The sequence below is a fragment of the Aulostomus chinensis genome, chromosome 20, assembly GCF_037954235.1.
Source record: "Aulostomus chinensis isolate RoL2024-O1b breed Wild chromosome 20, RoL_Achi_v1.0, whole genome shotgun sequence".
In the NCBI taxonomy this organism is placed as follows: Eukaryota; Metazoa; Chordata; class Actinopteri; order Syngnathiformes; family Aulostomidae; genus Aulostomus; species Aulostomus chinensis.
Window position 1 is genome coordinate 21,344,618 of NC_141339.1, and position 24,239 is coordinate 21,368,856.

Below are 24,239 nucleotides of genomic sequence, written 5' to 3' on the forward strand. Positions count from 1 at the left end.
GCTGTTTAGACTGCTTTCGGACCGACAATGCAGATGGAAGGGGAAAAAAAAACACCAAACTGAGCCCATCAGTGGTCCACTCATTTTATTCAAAGCGAACAGTCAACAGACAGAATTTCTAATGTGATTGTTATGTGATACCGCAATCTTAATTATGTAGTTCTTCGTGTAGGACATATTTTTGAATTTATTAAAAGTCACAAACAAAAGGGTGGTTGCCTGCTTTGCGTTCTCCTACTAGTATTATCTAGTAATTTACAAGTTGGCCTGCAGAATAGAAAATGATAAATAATGAGAATCTATGACTGTGGTGTTGAGCAGATAAACTGCTGAAATGTGGAAAATTCCGGTAAATGAAAATCATCCTTTTCTTTTGGATATATTTGTGTGAATAAAGCCAAGAAGGATAAGAGAAAATTCTCAGAAAAACATTGCATAAGTTGATGGGTTCCCTTACACAAGATTGATACCAAACAGAGGCAGTAAGCGGCTGGTTAGTTATGCATTTTAGACTGAAAGAAGCGTACCATGACACACTGAAATACACGTCCTCCCATGAGTTGGGGAAAGTCAAAGCCAGTGTAACAACTGATTCGCTACGTAGACCAAGAACTTGGACTCAATCCTTTATCTATCAGCTTGCCTGATATTTAAATGATTTAGACTCCGTGAAAATACACAAAACAATGTCAGTTGTTAGTTCATCCATGCAGGAATTACTCGCTCCCTCTGAACATTATTTTGTGAAATATCCACACAGCAGTAACACTATGCAGAAGAGAAATGTGGTTTTGAGACATTTAAACGTCGCGGCCAACGTCGAGAGCCTGATTCAAACCAACTGCTTTTGTGCCGCTTCATTTAAACGAAGCTCAGATCTGCTCGCGTCTCCTCCTCTCACCTGTTTGCTGTGCGCAAGTCACCAAAACATCCAACAGAGTGAGTTTCATGATCAGGAAACAGTCTGTCATTGCACCTCAATGGAAAAAACCTTCAGTGACTTTGTGGTTATCGCCCTGAGACATACTAATACTCGCTATTTCACCCTGCTTGTAGTTATTAGGCCAAGCTAATTTCTTACCGTCTGATTTTGTATGGTTTTGGTGGTATTGATCATCATTAACTCTTTGAAAGGAAGCGCATCAGTGTTAACTGCTGAACTGCAAAGTTATTTGTAATGACTTCATGAAAGGGAGCAAAATACCAAAAGTAGTCAAGACTGTCTTCCAAAAAGCATCCACCAAGGTTACATTTGTCCCAAAAAACCCTGCACGAAGACCCTTTGGCCAAACTGACTTCAGGCTTTATTGCTCCAGTGGGTGATTTGGTGGGATGAGAGGCAGCTAGCGGCGGGAGGAACGCTGGAACATGAAGTATATAAAAGGGTTGTACACGGTCGAGCTTTTAGCAAAGAGGCAGGGTAACAGGGTTATAAATGGGGCCAGCTGGTCCTGGTCCTGTGAGTGTGACATGCTCCAGAAGCTGACAACCACATAGGGAGTCCAGGCGATGAGGAAACCAGAGCTGATCATCACAGCCATCTGAAATAAGAATAGCAGATGGACAAGCTAAATGAACCATTTGCTGTTTTGACCATTTTATTGAGACCATATATCATTAGAGAATACATTTCTGGAGTGTTTAGCCTTATAATTTCTACAGTTTGTAGAACTCAAATAGCAGAAAACTTATTAAGGTCAGCTTGAAGTTTAGTTTCGTAAGTATATTTGGGTATCATCTGCATAACAATGACAGGTTTATGGAATGTTTCCTGATATTATTGACTAAAGGAAGAATATAAGGTGAAAAATATTGGTCCTGGTACAGAACCCTGCAGAACTCCGTGACTAATGTATATCAGATTCAAATCAGCTCAGTGCCCTGGACAATTAAATGTTCCAGCAGTGTTTGTCTGTAATATGAATCTCAACACCTGCTTCTTGGTGACCAGACGCCTGGACAGGCACTGCTTCAGTAAAATCATGGATTTTTTTTTTCAAGGGAGCAGTAGAAAGAAATATTTTTTCGAAATCATCACGGTGATGTCTACAGGTGAAAAGATCTGTTCGTGGTTTGATTTTTTCTGATGATGTGTCCTGTTTCGGAACATGTAACTGTCACAACTACTTAAAAAACAAAACAGGGCACGCTCCCTCCCTCACAGATTAATATTAAAGAGCAGCAAACTCCGACAAAAGCACTTGTTCATCGTTGGCCTCACCAGCGACCTCTGAGCAACTGGTCCAGCCTGATTCATTGCTTCACAAGTTTACTCTGTTACCTATGGCTAGAGTGTTATTGTGAGAGAGATAAAAAGACAAAGGGCATTTTATTTTGTAAAGTGTTTTTTTTCTCTCTCTCCATGGGCAAACAAAGAAAGGTGGAGAGAGAAGACTCTTGTCTACAGAAGAGAACTTTTTATGGCAACAAGTGTGGGAGACACAGTCTCAACAGTCATGTCTGCAGGGCTTTTCAGAAACAAATCAGTTGTGCTCATAGACACCCAGATGTGTAAAACCTCTGAGTGGTGACCAGTGGCTGACCTCTAGCAAGAGCAACACTTTCTCTTGTGATCCTTGTCAGCCCCCCCCAACTCAAACACACACACACACACACACACACACACACACACACACACACACACACTTCAGCAATCGCACACTCTCCCTCCAGAGCACACTTTGGCTAACTGCTATAAAAGGATCAGATTAAGCTCAAAACAGAAAGTAAGGTTTTGACATTGCAGGGGATGTACAAGTGGTCTTTCTGCATGGATGGTAGACGCCTGACTGCAATGTGACGTCATCACAACGTCCAGGAGCAAAACGATCAGTAGTGTAATTCTTGAACACTACAATGGCAAAACACGCTGGCTCCTGTATCAGATATGAACTTGTTTCAGGTTCGTTGTTGTGCTGGTGGACGAGGCAACGCTGTTCAGAACATCTCTTGCGTCACTGTTCAACCACGATTTCTGCCGAGAGCTCTTACTCCACCTCAGTCAATGATTAAAAGGAGCACCATGAGGGTTATGGTCCAACAGACCTCTTACATTAGTTGCCTTAATTTTCGTATCATTAGCGCGGATGATTTTGCACAATTTCATCGAGAGACGCTTGATAAATATGATACAGAAAACCCTATCATTGATCTTATATCTGTTGGAACATCTTTGAGCTTGATGAATGTGGCCTTACTAGTGGAGATGTTTGTGGTCTTCTGTTGAGGCCATGAACAGTTTGCTGCTTCGTGCTGTTATACCAGAGTGCAGAAAGATCCCGTGAGGCCCCCAGCAATCACAAGGCACGGCTCGGTCGCGGTGCGTCTGCTTGGCAGTTGGGAGCTTTAGTGACTTTTCGCGCTGCCTGCTGGTGGTTTGTGAGGTGAACTGGTGTTTCTAATGTTGGCTGACAATTCTGTGTGTATTCACCCTGTCTTTGTGCAGGTTTGAAATTGCAGATGAAATCAAAATAATTGATGAAACAAATCACACAAGGCAATATAAATGCAATTATAATACATCCATCCATCCTTTTTCTACTTAGAGTTTGTTGTGTGTATTTGTGTGGTTATGGTTATTATTTAACCCCTGGATCAATGTTGTCAATCCCGTCATCAGTGTAGACCCGACTGGATCTTCATGCCCTCTAAAAAATGAACGGAGTTCGCACGAATGATTCTGTCCAGTGGCTTTATGAGATTTGACAAAGATTCATCTGTTCATGAAAAGAATATAAAATAGAATGGATATCTGTTTTCAAAAAAAAAAAAAAAAATTACTCGATGCCACATTGGGAAACAATGAAAAAAAAATGGAAGGTTGAAATTTTAGGGGGGAGCAGTACAAAGATGTTATATATCATGTAGTACCTAGAATATGCATATAAAATTAAATTCCTCAAACGTTACACTTTAATAAATTACACTTACTTACTGCCACGACTTCTAATCACAGTTAAAATTTGACAAATCATGGGTAAGATGATTCTAGAGAAAACGTAATCAGTGAAGGCAAAACTCAAGGGACAAGGTCGATTCAGCATTGATTATTTAGTACTTACAAGAGTGACTTTCTTCTCAATATTTCCATACTGAAAATCGCTGGTCTGGATGGATTGGTACGCCCTGTGCAGCTTCCAGGCGATTCCAAAGTAGGTGGCGAGGATGGTGAGACAGGGCAGGAATGTACAGAGTACAGACAGAGTCATGATGAAGGTGGTGTGGTTTAGGGACTGCCCATAGCCGGTCCAGTTTATCGAGCAGGCGAGTCCGAAAGGTTCCGGTCCGTAGCTACCCCACCCTAGCAAAGGGAGAAAGGCCCAGAGTCCGGCGTAAAGCCAGATCCCGCTGATCACAACACTGATGGTTCGCCTCTGGAACTTTATACCTGTAGACAGAGATTTTAAGTCCATGTGAGTGTGGAATTTTTGCAGGACTTCTCACTTCTTATTCTCTTCAGCCCTGTATTTGTGCAGGAGGTCAGGTTGGCCTGCAAGACCAAGTACAACCCAACAGCCCTCAGTTCTAAATGCAGGATCTGGGATTCTGCAGACAGGTACGTATGAATATTTGTGTAGGACTTGGAAGGTTGTAAGTTATGCACCATAAAGTAGTTAACTAGGTAGATTTGCCTGTTTTAGACCTAAAAAATGAGCAGTCTGACAAAGATGTAGACTGCATATAACTGTATTTGTGAAGAACCAGAGCATAAACTCTTCATTAAATCAACAATTCTATATTTATTCTGTAAACTTAATAACCTCTCTGTGGTGTTCCTTTGGTGTGCCCAAACCTTGAGTCCCCGCACGCATCAAGTTCTAAGTGGAGCACATCGGTTTCCCTTTAAAGGTTTGAGGGCTCTCAGGCTCCAATGATTGTTGGATCTGTATTACGCTGGAATGCCAATGAGTGTTTATGCAACAGCAACAGTCTATTCTGATATAATCCTTTCAGTGTCTGGAGCAGCTGTTGAGACAAAAACAGCATTGCAGGCTCCTTGGAGGATGTGAGGCTGTTCGCTTTTGAACATGAACATCATTTGTTTTTTTGCCCACAAACATGCAAATGTGGGTCATTTTTGCTGTTCACTGGCCAAACTTATTAGACGTCGGTTTTGGTTCGGTGATTTCTTTTAGGATTAAAATCAAAAGCATGCACATCTGCACGTCGTCGCAAACGTCTTTGTCTTGTCTTCTTTAAAATACCACACTTAAAATACATCTCCATAAAATACAGTGGATTTCTATTCAATTGACCGATTATCAGGCTCTAAACATCCCCAAATACTTGTCCCCCATGGATTGGTCTGGGTTCGATTAGCTACTAATAGCCTATCAAGCTAACGGCGTGGTCTAATAGCCATGAGTGAGAGCCTGATTCTTAGTTTCTTTCGCCATCCAGTTGTGCGGGATACACATGTAAGCATATGTTTTTTTTTTAACATATATATTTTCCAATTGATGTGTAGGTTGCCATAGGAACGAGTGAACTTCCAGTTGACCCTCACACATAGATCAAGCTGGGAAAAAGAAGCTTAAGTGGAATACTACCTGTCTTTGGTGGACTTCCTGTTACCAGGTATCTGACCACCCCCATCACCGCCAGAGTCATGATGCTGGTGACGCTGAAGATCATACCCATCAGGCCGTAGTAGAGACACGAGGCGTCCCCTCCAATCCAGGCGTGGTTAAAAGCAGAGCAAATGGAGAGAGGATACATGCTGAGGGCCATGCCGATGTCCGTCACGGCCAAGTTGACTGTCAGGAGCTCCGGAGCTTTGAGGAGAGCGAGACGACGAGCCGCGCTGACCAGGATCGCTGCATTCCCCAAGATGGACAAGATTGCTGTGTGGCAGAAGAAGAAGAAGAAGAAGAAAAGGACACATGTAAGCTAGAAATACCATGTTGCAGTGGCCTTGACCTTTGACGACCCAAATCCTCTCAGTTCGTCCTTGAGTCCCAGTGGACATCTGAGCCCAATTTGCAGAAATTCCATCAAAAAAAATGCAATGCGCAGAAAGGTGACCAACCCAAAAACCTGGTGCCTCTGGCCTACGGCTGTCACTTGGGCGGATGGATGAAAACAGATCAGCACTGTGGGAATTGAATTATTTTATTTTATTTGCCTGCAACCGTTTAAGGGTAACGCTACAATAGACGCTCAGGACTATTCAGCACCGAAGCAACCACCCCGGGTCGGTCGTCATGACTGGGTAGCACCGTCGTAAATGACTGCGCTTCGCTCATTCACACTGAGCCGTTCGAAAACGGGCTCTTCCACTGTGGCGCCTGTGACTAACGCAGCCACGTTATCCTGAGTCCACGGGTTTACCTTGTGTCTTTTTTGTTGTTTCAGTTTTAATTGACTCGTCTTAATCAACTTTTAGGTTTTTCGGGTCAGTTAGGTAACTTTAGGTTTAAACCTGGGCTGTCACTGCCGTCTCCTCAGTGGGGTGTAGCGCCATGTCAATTTATGTGACAGATTGCATTTATTGACCAAAGGAGCCCGGTCATTTGCCCGAGGGAAATATTGAATTCCTGCTCCGTGACGTCCAGTCAGGGTACTGCTTTCTGTTAAAGAACACATTTCACCCACTTTAATTTAAGGCCTTTCTCCTTTTCAAAGAAAATCTAATTATTTCATCATATTGCTTGAAAACCAGCTCTGGTATAGTCAAACCCGAACGTCATTGATTGAATTAAATTTCCTTTTTGTCCCATAAGAACCTTAATTTTTCTTCCATTTGTCCCGTGTTGTCCATTTGTTTTCCACATGATTTCCTAAAGGTTCAAAATTCATCATGGTACCTGGATTAAGGCTTAATCCCTGGATTATTCTTCCCATCTGGAGCACTCATAAAGGTGAAGTTAGCATAGCTTTGCTGCATTTATTTCTGGTATGACTGATGATTAATATTAATTAGGTTTAGCTTTCAGCCAGGCCCCTAAACAGCCCATGTTTCTGCTCTTTTTATTCTCGCATTTGGCCTCGTTAGAGGTTTTACACAATTACTGAAGAGTAATTGAGTAATATGATGTGTGTTATTGTGTAATATGATTCTAAAAATAGAAGGAAATTACAAAACTATGGGCTTACACTTTCTCCATTGGAAGGATTGGCTCAAGTGTTGTGGGTTCAACCCGCTGTACATAATGCTGCTCTCCCGCGTCCTCTCACATGAAGCAATATTGTGCCTACATATGATCATGTTTTAAATAGCTCTTCGAATATGCGAAGAGGTTTTTGACCTTAACTCACCCTAATGGGATTTTCTTTCCCAGAGCAACCTTGACACGCCTGATGATAGACATTCACTTATTCATGAACATGCTGTGGTTATATCGCAGCTCCGCAGCACATCGGCAGGTACTGGGGTGAATAATTACAATGCTTTTAGCTGCATACGTCTGCATTGTGCCGTGTTTTCCTCTGATAGTTGGACTCACCGTTTGCACAGTGACTGAATTTTATGAACGTACCGAATTACGTGCACCATCTCAGGTCATTGGAGTCAAATGCGTGTAAATATGTCTCCCTAAACTGCCTTCGCTTGATAACAAATGTGCCTTTTGCTCACTTTAATGTTGAGAACACTGCTTAGTGGACTGGTGAAGTAACAACAAAGGAACAATGTTATTTAAGTGTTCCCAGGACGAGTACTTGATGTACTCTTCTCTACTGCACGCACCTGCAAGCAAGGGTCTTTTTCCGTAAACCTGCTTTATAGCACAGATTGCTATTTCCATCAACAGCGGATGAGGAGCTCTTTCCTTTTTTTCTTTTGTGAATCACATTTGATGACATGAACTCAGTCACCTCACTGGAAAGAAGTCAAATGTGCTACGATGTGCTTCTCTGGCAGCTGTTGTAAAAGCAGGCTGTGTTTCTCTGGTCATTATTTCACATCATTTGTGGCTGGGATGACAAGCTTGCTCAAGCCGCGATGGTCCCCGTCTTTATTCCCTGTTCTATGTTATGGTCAGTGTCCCGTATTCCTGTGCGCCTCCTTTTGTCTGCAGTTCCTGTTTTATTTTTGTAGTTCAGATCTTGTCTTCCTGTCTGCTCCCTTCCCTGATTACCTCATGTGTCTCACCTGTGTATGATTGCACCACCTGTGTCTTGTTTCCTTGTGTATTTAACCCCTGCGTTTCCCATTGTCTCTTGCCGGGTCATTGTGATTGTCATCGACTGTCTTTGTCAGTGTCATGTCCCCCTCGTCGTGGTCCCTGCTCCTCTGCGTTTTCCTGTGAGTCCTTGGTTGTCAGTTTTTTTTTTGTCGGACTTTGTTTTGCTTTTACTTGGCATTCATCCAGGATGCAGGCCTGTGAGTCTTTCTTGTTGATACTTTGTTTTACCCTCCCTTGGACTTCACGCCCCCCATGTTATCCTGATGTTTGAAATAAATGCTTTTTGTTGCACTCTCCTTGGCTGCTGTCTGCATTTGGGTCCTATTTCCCCATAAAACCATGACACAAGCAACCGGCAAGAGTCCTGCCCACCTGTTGCAAGCGGGTCTGAGTTTGGACTCTCTAGAATTCAGCTGCAATCCTGTGCAGATTGAGGTCTGACCTGTTTCCATTGCACACAAAAGCCAGATGATTGCAGGCTTCTTTGGCCGTTGTAAAATGGGTCAGTAGCCAGTTGATGATGGTGCTTTTGTATGACGTATTTCTCAGACAGCAAACAAGTCAAGCCCTCGCAGACTGCACGTGAGAAAGGTTGCTTGCAACTAAGGTTGAAGTAACTTTGTGAGCAGCACTTAGTGGTAACTCCGCCTGCCGCTCCACTCCAGCGGGTGCAGCTGTGTTTTGTTGGCTGCCACTACCCTGCCCGTGGTGATGTCAGCTACAGAAGCGCAGCAGCATTGAAAATGTCACCGCTGCTGTCTGACAGTTTTGCCGAATACCTTTGCAGTTGATGGAAGTGTCCCAAAAAATCTTTATGATCTCACATAATACACAGCAACTTCTACTCTTGATGTGTAAAACATTTCTTGCAGGTTCATGGGGGTCCCATCCTTAGACGAGCTGCCCGAGTAACTGAAGTAAGATGTTACTTCTGTTTGTGACGAGTAAAAACAAAAACATACTTGTATAAGGTGGCAAAACCAATTAGAGCTGATCCTTATTTCCCTCCAGGTGTCGTCCCACCGGCCCGTCGGCTGGTGCCGCGGCAGCAGTTAATGACTACATCCAGAGATATCGGAGAGCAGCGGGGAATGTAAAGCAGCAGCAGAGGAAATGAAGTGATGACATGAAGGAACTCTCCTCAGGAGGTACATCCGTTACATCTACCTGATGGAGCAGAATCTTGACGCCTGATGACCACCGGCTGTGGCCCACTGTGCGTTGGGTTAGGAGTAGGGGTTAGGGTTATAAAAAAGTGTTGCCAAATTCTTTTTTCTTCTGTGTAATATGGACGTAAACTAACCAAAACCACTCTTAGCGGCAATGAAAGAGGCAAATATGGTCTCCTCTGGCACTTTTATTTTACGCACTTGGAGTGTGATTAATGTGAAAACGCCAAAGGAGATAACGGGCTTCAGAGCAGAGAGCTTAATTAAATGAGAAGGATGGACTGACAGTTAAATTGCGCAAGCTGACTGTGTCCTGACCTGCCATGATTCACACCATTAATAGTTTTTAATCTTACTTCCATTGTTCGCCGCTCGGAAATCTGCAGCAACATCAATAGAATCGATGTGAGGGGAACGTTGAGGTTTGCTCTCATAATGTGACAAATCAAGAAGCAGAGGAGGAAAACAAAGCAGTTAACTTACCAATAATCAACAGGTACATTCCTGCCCAGAAATCAATAGTAGGTGATAATTTGGAGACATATTTATCGTCCATGCTTGTCCAGGCGAAGGCAGAGACGTGCAGTGTCCTCCACAGTGGAACAAAGCACCTTCACCGTCCCTCCAACACTCGTCCCAAATGTGACTGAGCCGGATTTTTGATAAACGGAGCTTTTTGTCTGGCGTCTCCTCCGTCAGCCCTCATGTTCCTCCATGCAGCCGAGACACTCCAAGCACACACGGAAGAACCTGCTGCGAGGACTATTTTTACCATACAATAGTACAGATGATTGACAGACCTCCACGCACACGCATGCACACACAGGCACACTCACACGCATACGTACCACTAATGCAGATTGTAATTACTAACAATCACTTCATGACTGATTTCACTTCACCATTTGCTTACCCCCCCCCCTACACACACACACACACACACACACACACATGCTTGTGTTCATGTATTTGTGAGGACCTTCACTGAAATCCTTACCTTCACTTTGACCACCCACAATAAATGCCTGATCCTAATCCTGGCTCCAACCAGAACCAGGACCAGAAATCTGAGAACCGGACCCCAAAACCCAGCGCTGACCTTCTAACAGCCAAAACGTTGTGGCCAAAACGTCCTCACTCTGTTGGTCAAAAACGCAGCCCAGCCCTGATTATGTAGCAATTACCAGAACACACACACACACACACACACACACACACACACTAGAGGCAAAATTCTGTGGTAGGATTTTGGCTCCAACCTATTCTGGTGGAACAGATTCATCACGAAGCAAAAATTACGATAAATAATAGACAGACTTCTAATACTCAGAAATGAATCAGTCCCTGAGAACCAAAGAAAGCCAAATGGAAGCAATGATTCCTTGAGTCTGAACTACGAAAGAAAAACAGGCACAAGCTTTGTTGTCTGCTGTTCAATCAAAGATAAAACTGAAGTGGATCAATACGGTGCGTGTGTTCACACTGTATGTGGAGTACTTCTTTGTACATGTATCGTCTGGTAATTACTATTATCCAGAGGGTCTCATCTGAATTGACATTATTTTCTGAAGTAACACTGATAGTTGTGAGAAAGAAAAACCTCTTCTTGCAGTTTGTATTCAACCCTTCACTTAAAACGATAGTGTGTGTGTGTGTGTGTGTATGAAGTATTTCCATATCAATATCATTATCATGGAGACAATTTTTTTCATATATATAAAGCGAAAAATAAACTAGAAAGTATTTAAAAAGAAATGTATCAAGGCGTTTATCATTTGCGATTTTTTGGGCATTCTCAAAAAATGTCGTCAAAGTTTCCAGTAGTGCAGAAAATGACTGTGTGGCAGTAATTCTCCAATGGGGGGGGACAAAGGTGAGCGTGGGTCCAGAGCTAGTTGACGCTAGCTGTTTTTAGCAGTCTGTGACCCAGTTTGGGGGCTTCAGCATTTGTCATCTTACCTCTGGTGTTAATCTGGACGCTTGGCGGCATCAAAACATGTCGGTTAGAGTGCCATTGCGCCATCCAAACGCGTCCCTTCACAGTCATGTCACCAGTGGACATTGTCTTCACATTTAAGGAAGAGCTCTAAACTGACTCCAGGGAAGAACTTGAACCCTTGACCCGGCTGGATTTAGCCCGCGGCGCGTCTTCACCTCATGCCACCGTCTGATCTTTACACCCTAAAATGTGTGAAAAAAGCAGCGGGGGGAAAAAAAACAAAAACAAAACAGCCTCAACTGACGCAGGGTCTCTGTGAGGTATAAACATCCTGACAACGTCTGGGTCCTGGTTTGACCACTACGTGGTGGTGCTGGTGGAGGAGCGAGCTGAAGAAAGTTATTATTCAAGGCTCAATCATGCAAATCTGCAAATCCTGTAATTTGTAAAGTAGAAACTGCTCTTTGAATCACACAAGATAATTCAAAAAGGTCAAGTCATAGTAGTCGAGCGCGAGTTGGCAACTCAGTAATCATGAGTTATATTTTTCCTTTGCCCTTTTTGAGCCTCTTCCGCTCGAGAATCATTAAGAATGCATTGGTTGCATTATGAATGTTATTCAGGGGAACGAATCTGCATAAATCACACATTTTACTCGCCCAATGAAAGTGCCCCTCACAAAATGCAGATGTTGAGGGTAACTTCTGATTAGGAGGCTCACGGGTGATGCTAACCCTGTACGAATGAGGGTTTTAACTCCTCAAAAAAAGAGGACACGTGAAAATAGGAGTCCCGTGCGAACAGGTCTTTTGATTTGGGACTTCTCTCTGATCTTGGGGTTCTGACTTTGATCTCCGGCTGCTTTGATCGCCACATACACACAGAACTGTGAAAGGATCCAGGCATCGTAAAAATTCAGGATCCCGACTTGTCGTTTCGGTGGTCCTGCACAGACGTCCAATGATCATGTGACCTCGCAACTTTTGGCAGCAGTAAATTGAAACTGCTTATCCAAACTCAGAACTTGAAACGCCAGCAAAGCACACACCATGTTCGGCCTCCATAAGCGGATCTACTGCCGAGATGTCGATTGGGAGGTCCCATTTACAGCTAGACGGTGTTTATAAGTGGAGTGATTTACACAGGTGTTGAACTGTCCTCATGAGGGACAGCATGGGGGTGAATTTCCTCATGCAGACATAAATGCACACAGCAGCACGTGAAGGGAAGATGCGCGTAGACGGAGATTAAGGACACGTAAAGTGTGCCCTCTCTCATCGAGGGCCAGGACACAAGTCACCAACGCCACTAGCAAAACTCTGTAATTATGACCTGCGGGGGTTCATCCAGCGGCACGTCAGTATCGCCGCATGACACCTCCATTATCACCACATGCCTTCTCCACTCACCGTGACAGTTGTGCAAGGCTTCTTTGTTCCGTCGGTTGCGCCGTGTTTGCAGGCCGCACAGCAACTTGAGACGTTTGCTTTGAGGCGGAGTCGAAAAGAGGATGAATAATTTGAGAATTGTTTCAAAAGTATTCTCTATGAACAGATTCCGCACATAAATTCAGGTGATAAACACGGCCGTCAGACGATTGGACTACATTACCGATTGTACGGTGATACAAAGCGGGCCCTCATGCTGCTAGCTTGGGGCTGGCAGGGGTGGTGACAGGTCTGGTTGGAGGGCCCCAAGGTCCCTTTTGTACAGGGGCACCACAGAAAGTGAGAACCAACTCTGCCCATTCATCACTTCCACACAGAGGAGCTTAAACATTCAACTGTGGGAAAGAAGTAAAGACCTTTTTTTGTTTTTGTTTAACTAGAGGGGAACTTTGAGATTCCGACACCAGGATCCTCTTCTGAGTAGAAGAGGATCTCTACCGTTCGCACAGACGGAGATCTACAAAGCGATACCAGAACTGAAGTCCTGTCAGGGAACCGTGTAGACAGGTAGAACTGTAAGAGATGTTCTTGTGAATTATACATTAACAACAAAATACCCGAGCAAGTGTGACGATACCTCCGCTCAAATTCCTAGAGCAGCGGAGAACATGGTTTTTAAAACAGAACCTTGAATAATGAATAGTGTTTTTAGGAGGAGGGAGTCATGAGAATATGAAATCAAAAGACTCCTTAAGCAGGATTATTCATAATTTAGTAATCCGTCAACTCAGAGATGGTACTGAAGCGAGATGAAGAGTTTCTCCGTGGATAAATGGAGACAATGTGCTGCTTGTTTGTTGCCTCGATGAGATAAAGTGCGAAACAGATTGGAGAGGGATTAACGCCTGAATCCCACAAACTGAAAAATGAGACGACAACACAGTCTTTTTTTTTCTTTTTTTTTAATTATTTGCACCAGATTGGCTAGATTTTATTTCTTTATTCAAGGAAGTCATCGGAATAGGAATTTGTGCTCTGGAATATTAATTATTCATCTGGAGAAACGCAATCAAATCAAACCAAGGGAGTTATTCATAATAAATCACGCTGTTTGAGGATTAATTCATTTTTCTGGTCTTCAAATGTCAGAGAATAATTGAAAACGACAATTACAGCTTCTCTAGGTGACATTTAAGCAATATAACATTTTTCCAATTTTTTTTTTTTTTCATTTTCATTATGTTTTTATGCTTGATAAGAAAAATTATGACGGTTAAATTTTCTGTCTTTTGAACTAAGAGGTTTACTGATTTATTCTCTAAAATGCAATTACAGGCCGTAGATTAAAAAAAAAAAGAAAGAAAGAAAGAAAGCAAGCTTTTATTTGGATATTGCATCTCAGGATGTGACCACTAGAGGGCAGGATTGCTCCTCTTATTTGTTAATGCTTTCAGTGCACAATTCTGAAAGTCTGACAGTGTCGGCCTATACTTCTACTTCTACTGCTATTACTACTACTAATGCACCCACTACTGCTACTACTACTACTACTAATAATAATAATAACAATAATAATCATAATAATAAATAGCATTAATGTTGTGTTGTCTGTCCTCTCTGAAATCAATGCATGTTGGAGGGCACTCAGATACAGATGCTCTTATAACCTATTAGTGTTGTCTCTTACTCTGGAGTTCCAATAATGACCCTCACTGGGTCGACATTCATCAGTTCATCCGTCACTTGAATGTGCATCATAGAGATGGGTCGTGATCCTGATCCAGAAATTGGACGCTTCTTTCATTTTTTGGGAGTCTTCTGAACTGGATCATTTATCACACATTCAGGAAAAGTGTTGGGTCCTTCTCAGGTTCAACTTGAACTTCTCGCAATCGACGAGTAAACCACAAAAAAAAACTAATTTCTCTTGCACCGCCGCGCTGCAAATAATCTCCTGATGAAATTTATTGGTGTCAGCATTCTGCGACCACTAATGCAGATAATGTTTCAATGTTTATTTTTCAAATAAATAATCACGGTCTTTTCTTAGAAAACTCCGGAGAGGCATGATACATTTATTTTCCATGTGAGAAGGCAAAAACAACTTTGACAGCAGCGACGTTTTAAAAGGGCAAGTGAGCTCAGGCAAATGCGCTTTCCTGTGTTTCTTTTTCAGAGCGACGCATACATCTTAGCTTCATCAAGGCTGCTTGTGCACAAAGGGGGTGTTTGTTTAATCTTTCTGGCACGACCGGAGGTTTGCATGGACAACCTGAACTCTGCTCACGCTGCTTGTGTGTTGGACAGTACGTCTGCATGTCTGCTCCCTTCACGCAGTCGTGTTTCTACAGCCTCGGTATGCCAGCGCATGCAGCTGTAACATTCTCTCGCTGTTCAGCTTTACTTTAAGGTGAAAACACGACCACATCAACAAAACTTAACGGGCTGGTGGGTGCGCTGATGCTTTATCCAGGTAGGCACGTGATGTTTACCATGTACACAATCTTATTTTTAGCTCCAGTACGCTAAGAAATTTCTAAATAGCAGAAGCCGGCAAGAAAATGAGGTAGTGTGGAAAGTTCAAAATCCCAAATCAGTGGAAATGCACTGCTATCAAAATTGTTTATCATCAGTATAATTAGAAAATGATCCTACCTGGCAACATCCGAATATGTTACTGAACTTCTGAACATAATGTTCTGTAACAACATATTTCTTGTTACAAGCTTTACAGTGTAATATCCAGTGGAAGAAAGTAGAAAGTACAGGATTATTAAACATTTTTAGTTATAGAAAGTGACAGCTCTTGGTCATGTTCAAGGAAATATCATCATCTTGTGCTTGAAGTGAGCAGTGACTGGTTAGGTTTAGGAAAAGATCATGGTTTGGGTTGAATTTAGCACTTTTATGAATGTCTGCATGCACAACTCCATCCCCGCTTGAATCAGATGGAGTAGTGACAGTGCTCATAAGGGGTCAAATGTGTTTTCTTCAGAAATAATGACTTTGGACGTTTGCTTTGCTTATTTTAGAGTGGAGTCATGGTATCCTCGCCAAACACCACATCCATGGGTCATTTTGTTGGGTTGTGATTGAGGGACGTACGCACTGGCAGGCGCCTCCCACGTTATGCTGGTTATATTTCAAGGAGAGGTTTCTAGAGTTTAACAGCTACGACCTGCTTCGACTACAAAGGCCACGGCCTGTCAGCTTAAACAAATCTCAATAAATCTAACGCTAATACTTTCACTCCCTGAGGAAGCCGATGGAGGCTGTGATGCAGGATCGCTTCAATCGCGTCGACCACATCTACTGTTGTAAGTCACCAAGGACAAAAGCTCACCTTGAGTCAACAAAGGATCTTTATTCATAAGCTGAGCTACTGGCTGTGTCAGGTTTTAGTGCTACCTGAATGTAGCCGTTTATGCTCTGTAGCGGCGATTCCCAATCCCCCCGGTGGGCCGGGAAGGTATTGCAAGTGGGGGTTGGAAATGTAATTATTTAAACATCTAAAAACTCAGCCACATTTAAAAGGACATTAAAAGTGTTGAAATATTTTCATATTTTGTTTTGTTTTTCCTTCGAGTATTAGACATGTGACACGCAAATGAGAGGGAGGAAATGTTGTTTACGTTTGATGCTGACGGCTCAAACTGGATTGTAAGGATGGATAGCTGCCTAGCAACAGGGAGAATTACAAGGAAAGAGAGACAAGACACGGATGGCGAATCGACAGCTGTCAGAGGTGGGCCGCGAACATTTTTGAGACTTAAAAGTGGGCCCTGAGTTGGAAAAGGTTGGGAACCTCTGCTCAATATATTCGACTCCGACAATCCCACAATGCCACAGTAAAAAAAACAACTGTACAAATGTTGGCGGCTATCTAATCACGTATCCCATGATGCATTGCACAAGCCCCATGTTTTGCATTTAAATCAATGTGAAAATGTCATTTTGGGCCAGAACGCGTCAAGTAATGGATGTCACTCTTGAAATGACACAGTTTGGCACTTTTCTTGCATCTGTTTTTTTATTTTTTTTTATTTATACATACATGGGATGTGTAGCCAGCATGTATCCCCACCCTGAATGAACCACAAAAACAACAACCCAAAACAAAAGCATACTTACATGCCGCAATAACAATGATAAAGAAACTCAAGGGTTAATCATCAGTGGTTGGACTCACTGTGGCTACGTCCACATCTTTCATGCAGCCCAGGAGCAGACCAGGCAGCACTTTGGAGATACTGTATCTACCATTTTAGGGGGGAAAAAATCTAAAAGTATGTGACAAAACTGGAAAGTAAAGTGAATTGCAGTGGCAAATGGTGACTCATCACCTGAGGCCTGACAGCAGACTGTCAGCCTAGTGTCCATTTCACTGAACGCCAGCAGGCCTTCGGCAAAACGGTAACCATTGACAGAAACCCGATCCCTGCTGGCAGAGTATTTCAATGACAGTATTCCACAAACACAGAGGCAGTGTGCCTGTACAGTTTAAATATCTCCACGATGATTAAAAGGATCAAATTGCCAAGGGATAAAACCACAGAGGGGCGCTCTGCTCCGTGTGAAAACATTAAGGTGCTCATTATGATTACTTACGACCTGTTGACGCACTGAAATTGCTGTGAAATTGGCCTTACTGTTGAGGAATGCTGCACCCAGTCAGACTGTAATTGCATTTCCTGTTAATCTCTGGGTTCGCCTTTCTATGTGTGTGTGTGTGTGTGTGTGTGTGTGTGTGTGTGACTGAGCACTTATTCAAGCTGTGCTGGAAATCAAAGTGAAATAGATAGTCAAACAAGCTGAAACAAACCTGCAGACATTACACAGCTCAGATCGTCACTCCTCTGACACGAAGAATGCTTTCTGGTAGGATTTTGTCATCGTCGCAGACTTGGCCAAACCTCACAAATTGACGTGACCTTATTAGGTTTAATTCAACTTTATACGGTTTTCTAATGCATTTATTTGCCAGGGGTGGATTCATCTCCGGAGCCATCGGAAAGCAAGGCGTATAGTGGAGAACATATGGCTCATATAGTAAGATGATGGAAAAGGCAACGCTAGAAAATGGTTGACTTTTCGCCCTCATGGCACCGGGCTGAGAGAACAAGCTCACTCCTCCATGTCCTGTTCGATAAAAGCCGGGGTTGGATGCATGTCATCACTAGGGACTTGGCAGGATGCAGCGACTCGCTGAGGTTTGAAACCCCATTAAAAGTTGTCACTTTATTTTAAGCAGCTGCCACACTTGTGAGTCCCACATCCTTCTGGAAAACCAATCAAAGGCTGACGCTGACTGGGGATTGGCCAAACGACATTCATACTGTGATCGTCTCAGTTGTTCAAGTTTGTTTCCGCTAGATGACTTTAGGGTAATGAAAGCTTTTAATTTTCTTGTCAGTTGAATTACAGGCGTCTGTCCAGCCGGAGATGCGGGGAGTATTATTTATGAATCTTTGACTGCATACCTGACTAAACCATGATGGTTGCGAGTCTGGGCCAACCCTTAATCCCGACTAGATTTAGTCAATTCCTTACTTATGGCATGAGCTGCCCTTTCATACCGAACAATTATTTTCCTATATCTTCTTGTCATGTGCCTATCCACAGAATACACGCTGTGTTCCTTGATAATTTCATTTTCATGTGTTTTGGCCATGTTTGGTTTGTTGTAAACAGAGACGATGAAGCCGAAGTGCCGCATGCTTGGGCCTGGTACAGGAAAGTCATACGTGCTACGCAGCCATACACCACCCTAACCTACATTTTTGTCTTGTTACATAACATATTCCTAGAAATACCGAGCTGTGGAAGGAGATCTACAGTATCTATGGCCATCTAGTGTGGACCTGCTCTTCTACTGGAGGGCCCTCAGAGAGTGCAGACCACCCCCGAAGTGATATGATGATGTCAGAGCCGGAGTCGGATCAAGTCCCAACTGCGATTGAGTTTTCCTCTATCCCAGGTAAAATAAAATCTGTTTCTAGAGCAAATCAGTTTGAGCAAAGTGCTGCAAAATCCAGAAATGCAAGAATCAGAAAGTTCGCAACAACAAAAAAGTCCAGAGGATATCTGCAGTCGATTAAGGTGTTCCAGAAATAGATGACTTTTGACCGCCAAAATCTTTTCATGTCATCCTCCGGTCATTTGAGGAAATTCCCTCGAGGCATTCCAGACATGTTGCTTTCACGTCAATAGGACAAATATTGCGTGCCAGTGAGGTGACAGTGACCTTAATCTGTGACCTCCGACCAAAATCTCTTCATCTTTGAGTCCCAGCGGAGGATCGAGCCAAATGTGATGTGATTACATCAAGCCGTTCAAGAGGCATTGCTGTGTAAATGCGACGTACCTGTGCAGATGTACCTGAGGTGTACCTAATGCCTCTGGCGCGCCTGGCTGCTGCAGTCTGGTCTGGTTTGACTGGAGAAGACATGCTGACTGATCCCAGTATACAGAGAGTTGCAGCAGTCCAGGCTGGAGGATCTGAAGGTGTGAATGACATTCTCTAGGTCTCTGAGTTGTTCTGACAGAGGGTCGTCCAATATTTTCGCTGGATTTTCTTCGCCTCGACACTTAGAGGAAATATCTGTCTGCGATTGCTAACTGACGGCCAGTCAGGACTTTAGCACCTGGAAACGATACTGATAGGAGCGTTAAGAGTGAATTAAAAACACTAGTTTTTCAGAAGCGGCATAATCCCGTTCTAAAAGATGCTAAAACTCTCGGCAGAGCTGAGATGAAGTGCAGAGACAGGAGAAGATGCTTCATTCATTCATCATAGAAAAAATAAGTAAATCTGACAGAGCCAATTTAGCTCAACGGGAGCCAGTAAAATGGAAACTGCATTTACAGTATGGGAACACTGGCTGTCTCTGCCTTTGTATTTCTGTCTCTGTCTGGATTTCTTGTGCAGCCATACATACACAAAGTCAGACAAACACACACTAATGTATGTGGAACGGTTTTGTCTCGCTTGCTGGACATCAAGCTGGCAATTTAGTCCTTATAGCATGCAGATGGTTGGTGTCACTCCAAGGTAAACCTCCGCTCTGCCAGACAGAGCACACACTACCTGCCAGCAGCCTCCGCTCTATCATGGTCTAGTAGCGTCCACCAACCCTCTGCTTCTCAGTGGGCGTCTGCCTAGCAAATCCATACACACAGTCTAGTTCCTGTTGTGCTTCTGTCCTCAAATGGCTAGAGATGAGTATAAACAAGCCCAGAAATCCAGCTGTTTATTGTTCCAGGTATATGCAGTCAAGGCCTAGCGACAGGGGGTGAAAACGTGCCTGTTTATTTTATTTTCAGTTCTGAAGTGTGCCTGGAGACACACGGAACAGGATGAATAACACATTTAGGAGGAAAGAAAAGTCAAAAAGCTAAATAATCAACATTGGAGCAGAAAGATGGAGGGGGTGTAAGGAGGAATTTTGGCAGAGTTTTGCAACAGCAGCACAAAATGGCAAGACCAAAAAGTCACTAGAAACATGTCCTCTCAGTGCTCGATCAAAAAAAAAATATTTTAGAACTGGAAGAAATGGGGGCGAAACAGTTTTGTTTTTGTCTATGAAAGTTAAAATGTTTGGCTGGGCAGCGTGCCAGCACGGACGACGGCCTTCTCCTGTTCTGGTGGGCCGTGAAGCAGAGGTCAGCTAAAGTCTGCTGAAATCAAATCCAGTGTCTCCCACCCGCAACAACAATGTGGCAGAGTGGCCTAAGGGTAATGACATGATTATGTTGTGTGCTGCCGCCGCCGCTCGGGTTTATCTAACGAGAGGTTCCAGCCCTGCCCTCGGTGTCTCTCCACATTACATAGACGTGCAAAGGCTGCCTAAGCAAAAGCCAGGTGCCTTATCCTATCCCCTCGTGCGGCAAAGAAAGAGCTGAATTAGCAAAACCTTGGCTAACGCCGGTCTGGCCTACTAAATGAGATCTTGTATCCTCTTTCATGTTTGAAACCTTTTCGACATCCCTGTCAAACGGGCCTGGAGTGCTCAGACCTGATGACAAAAGCAGACACCTCGATGGCAAAACACCTTTTAAGGCATATTGTTCCTGCATAATGAAACAAGTTCAGTTTTTGGGGCTCAGATGAAGTAAAAATCCAACCTTTTGTGGACTTGATAGCACATCTGCTCAATTCAACATGAAATGGAACTCCCTGGCAAACAGCGGTGGAGGATAATGGGACCTACACACTGCAGTATAAACTCCTCAAAATGTTACACAGTTACAGGATCCTGTTTAATCAGAATGAGCCATGGTTTTCAGATGGTATTTAGATATGTAATGCTAACAAATGAGGCTTTGCTATTACAGTAACAGGCTCTTAATGTTATTTCAGCAGCCAAGCCCTTTTCTTTCTAGTGGTTAGAAGAGCTTAGGCAGTTTCCTCAGGCATGGGCTAAGCATGTTTAGTAATGCACATTCTCTCCTTGGCGTGTAATTGCAATGTTATTGCCATGAAATATTGGTGCGCACGGATTCAGGATTCGATATGGAACCAGCGTGTGTCCTCAGTACGTTGCAGGACTTCAGTGAGAGTCGCATTTAGCTGCGCGTCTGGATCTTCTTATATACTGCAGACACCACATTACCGCAGTATTTGTCTGGACAAACATACTAAAGTGGACCTATTATGCTAATTTTCAGCTCTATATATTTATTCTGTGACCTCCAAGGGCAACTTTGCATGATTCACACTCTGAAAAACATCCGTGTTCATCTTATAAGGGCTCTTTATGCAGCCTCTCACTTCATCCTCTGTCTGAAGCAAGTATACAGCGTGAGAGCTTAGGCCGTCTCAGACCAAAGATGACTTCACGTCTTCGGCCGTGACACCGCCGCGGCGGGCCTACTGTACGTACTGTACTCTTGGCTGTGAGAGCGCTTCTGTCACGGCCTTGCAACCAAAGCCCGACTGCAACAAATATCTGACAACATCTGAAATTTAGAGCTATCACCTCACCATGTGACTGGTGCCACGTCCTGCGTTAACGAACCAACCAATGGAAACAGCGCATGAAGTGATGCACCAGTCCACACAGGTCTGCTAACAACACTTTTACTCACCCCTCTCTCTCTCTCTCTCTCTCTCTCTCCGCCTGAAAATAAGCATCCTGACTTGACCTCTTTTCCCTCGTCACAACCGGGTCCACGCTTTTCAGTTTTTCCTCTTCTTTTAGTTTTTTCCATGCCCATAAAAGCCACGATTGCAAGGCCCAATTCTAGTTTAGTGTCATTGTTGTGTCTTGTCACTGTGGCAACTGGACGCACACTGATGACTAATGATGACTCCAGCGATGCTGCTTATTAACTTACCTCGCAGCCTCCGATTCAGGAGTCCCCGTGCACAGAAGGCATTCATCAGATGGATCTTTGTCTTTGTCTTTTCAAATTAGTACATCTTTGTTGCAAAGTTTGCCTTCAAAAATGTACATGATTGTAAAAAGTGTTCCGCGTGCACGAGCATGCAACAAGCCGTTGTAGTTCCGGTCTTCTCGAAGCCTCCTCTCCCTCAAAGCCGACTGTCTTTGAGCTTGCTGAGCGGCAGCGTCCTTGTTCTTTGACGTTTCCATCATATTTTTTATGTGCATGTTGCATTCTTGCTTCAGAAAAGATTGGTAGAAATGTCAAAGTTCAAGGAGTTCCCTCAATTTTGCAAAAGTTAATTTTCTAAAAGGTTCTGACGTAGTGAAGATGATGGGTCAGCTGCTTCCACTGCCGGCGTCTTGTCTTCGTCTCCGGACAGCAGGCTACATGGCCGACAGCTTGAAAGAACAATTTCAAACAATCCCACAATAATTTCTCAACATTGTGCATCTTTCTTTGTTGTATAGGGCCAGGATAAAGTCTTCTTCTTGAATTCAGTTTGTTGCAGCCATGCGTAACATCTCCTCTACAAATATCATTGCTCTTTTTCTGCTTCCAGCGTGATGACATTTATTTTCTTGTTTTGTCGTTGGCATGAAAGGTTCAAAGCAAAATGCTGCCCTTATTTCCGGCATTTACCAAAAAAAAAAACATTGAAAAAAAAAGTCCTTACTCTTTGGTATGAGGGAACCGGGCGTTCATGCCAACTTCCTCTGGGGTTTTAGGACTCGTGCCACTCTACATTACAGGACAGTAAAGAGGGCCAAGCGTTTAAGATGAACTCAGACTAACGAGGTCGAGCTTCTTCTTGTTCTTTTTCCCCCAGTATTTTCTCCCGCCTCACACACCTCTCAGCTCGACATCAAGGAGTGCATTATTTCAGTCACGCCCCTTCACTCCTGACAGGTAGCAACTGCATGAGAGGACAGTTTGTCCTGCAGAGCTGTGCAGGCCGCGGGGGCCCATGTTTGGCTTGGATGCCATTGAATAACATTGTATGGAGAGAGGAAATTAAAAATGCAGGGTTGTAATTTACTGGAGAGTGGAACTGATTTAAAAGCTTTTTTTTTTTTTTTCTTCTTCTTCTTCTTCTTCTTCTCGCCGCTTTGCTTGAAGTTTTCCAAATATGCCACAGCTGAGTGTGAACTGAGCTTCGTTGTGCTGGCGTTAGCAAGCCAAGCAGAGCTGCTAGCCCTCTCTACCTTCTCCCCTATTTCCATTACTTATTGGCAAAGGCAGGACCATGCAAAGGTAAGTCCTCATCAAATCCAAATGCTAGACATGTCGAACTGATTTCACATTTCAAATAAAATGCAGCTTTATGCTATCATGAGACATGCAAAGGTATTTCCCCCTGCAGTTAAGACTGTCTGTGTACTCTTTGCCAGCCTGCAAGAGCAGTGACTGATACCGCGCTTCGCCTGAGCAACGTTCCCAGATTATTGGTAAGCATGTCTTCCCTACTTGTGGTCGCTGGGGGAGGCTCCCCTGGCGCGACACAGGTAGCAGCAGTTTCATGGCGTAATGAACCCCACAAGGGACGGACACCTGCCTTTCGTCTGTCTTTACGTTTTGCCTATCAGAACACTTGAAAAGTTCCTGGCTATCTCGGCCCACCACTTTCTAATGACAATGAAAGAATTACAGATCGGTAAAGATACCCTCCTCGGGTTCGCTGCTGAGTTAAAGGAAACAGCATTTTTATAAACCTCAAATTTTCTGCTGGGTAACTCAACCACTTCCTCCCTTCCTGTGAGATCAGGCAGCCGAGCAGGGTGAAGGAGAGCAGTACAGGGGCTGCTGTGGCTCGCAAACAGCTGGCCCAGAGCTCCCTGTACCTTTGGCACCTGTGGGTGGGCGTCACCACGGTTGGCTAAACAAACACGGCACTCATCCAGCTCTCACCGCAGCCGTGAACGTAGGATGGACTCACTTACAGAAGAGGAGGCCACGTAACACTTAACTTCTTCTTAGTGTCGCGGCCGCTGGTGTCAAAATTACAATTCTGCTTCTCAGGGAGTAGAAATTATGTAGCACCGACTGAGAGCTGGCCACTTCACACTGGCCTGGGTTTTGCTGCCTTCCTGCAGATGGCGATGTTGTCCTGATTTGACATCAGACTCTGGCACAGCGTCAGCCACTATGTGTGAGGCCCTTTTCCTAATTGGTGACTTTTCACAAGCCGATGCAAATACCTGCGCCTGTGTCGTTCCTCCGTTCCCTCTTGGCC

The 24,239-nt window shown here is 43.8% G+C and overlaps 1 protein-coding gene and 1 long non-coding RNA gene across 2 annotated transcripts in view; one reads left to right on the forward strand and one right to left on the reverse strand.

Annotated features, from left to right (window-relative positions):
• The window catches only part of LOC147243231 (uncharacterized), a 44,010-nt gene extending 20,420 nt beyond the window's left edge, over positions 1-23,590 (forward strand). The window contains exons 7-13 of the long non-coding RNA XR_015110527.1: positions 4,460-4,555; positions 5,468-8,245; positions 8,999-9,043; positions 9,138-9,274; positions 18,430-18,599; positions 23,126-23,260; positions 23,398-23,590. This is a non-coding gene — a long non-coding RNA (uncharacterized LOC147243231). The remainder of the gene's footprint in view (positions 1-4,459; positions 4,556-5,467; positions 8,246-8,998; positions 9,044-9,137; positions 9,275-18,429; positions 18,600-23,125; positions 23,261-23,397) is intronic.
• Positions 216-10,445, reverse strand: opn8a (opsin 8, group member a). Its single transcript, XM_086188806.1, has 5 exons — positions 10,293-10,445; positions 9,779-10,048; positions 5,550-5,843; positions 4,062-4,387; positions 216-1,541 (listed from the first exon to the last, which is right to left on the reverse strand). The coding sequence occupies exons 2-5, from the start codon at positions 9,849-9,851 to the stop codon at positions 1,344-1,346; spliced, it is 891 nt and encodes a 296-aa protein (XP_086044932.1). The 5' UTR covers positions 9,852-10,048; positions 10,293-10,445; the 3' UTR covers positions 216-1,343.
• Positions 23,591-24,239: the final 649 nt, after the last annotated feature.

Excerpts from the sequence above, each read along its gene's own strand:
- opn8a (XM_086188806.1), bottom strand. The coding sequence starts at position 9,851 with ATGGACGATAAATATGTCTCCAAATTATCACCTACTATTGATTTCTGG. Across the intron at positions 4,388-5,549 it reads AGGAAGTCCACCAAAGACAG|GTATAAAGTTCCAGAGGCGA; the intron begins GTAGTATTCCAC and ends CTCTGTCTACAG. Across the intron at positions 1,542-4,061 it reads TTGAGAAGAAAGTCACTCTT|ATGGCTGTGATGATCAGCTC; the intron begins GTAAGTACTAAA and ends TTCTTATTTCAG.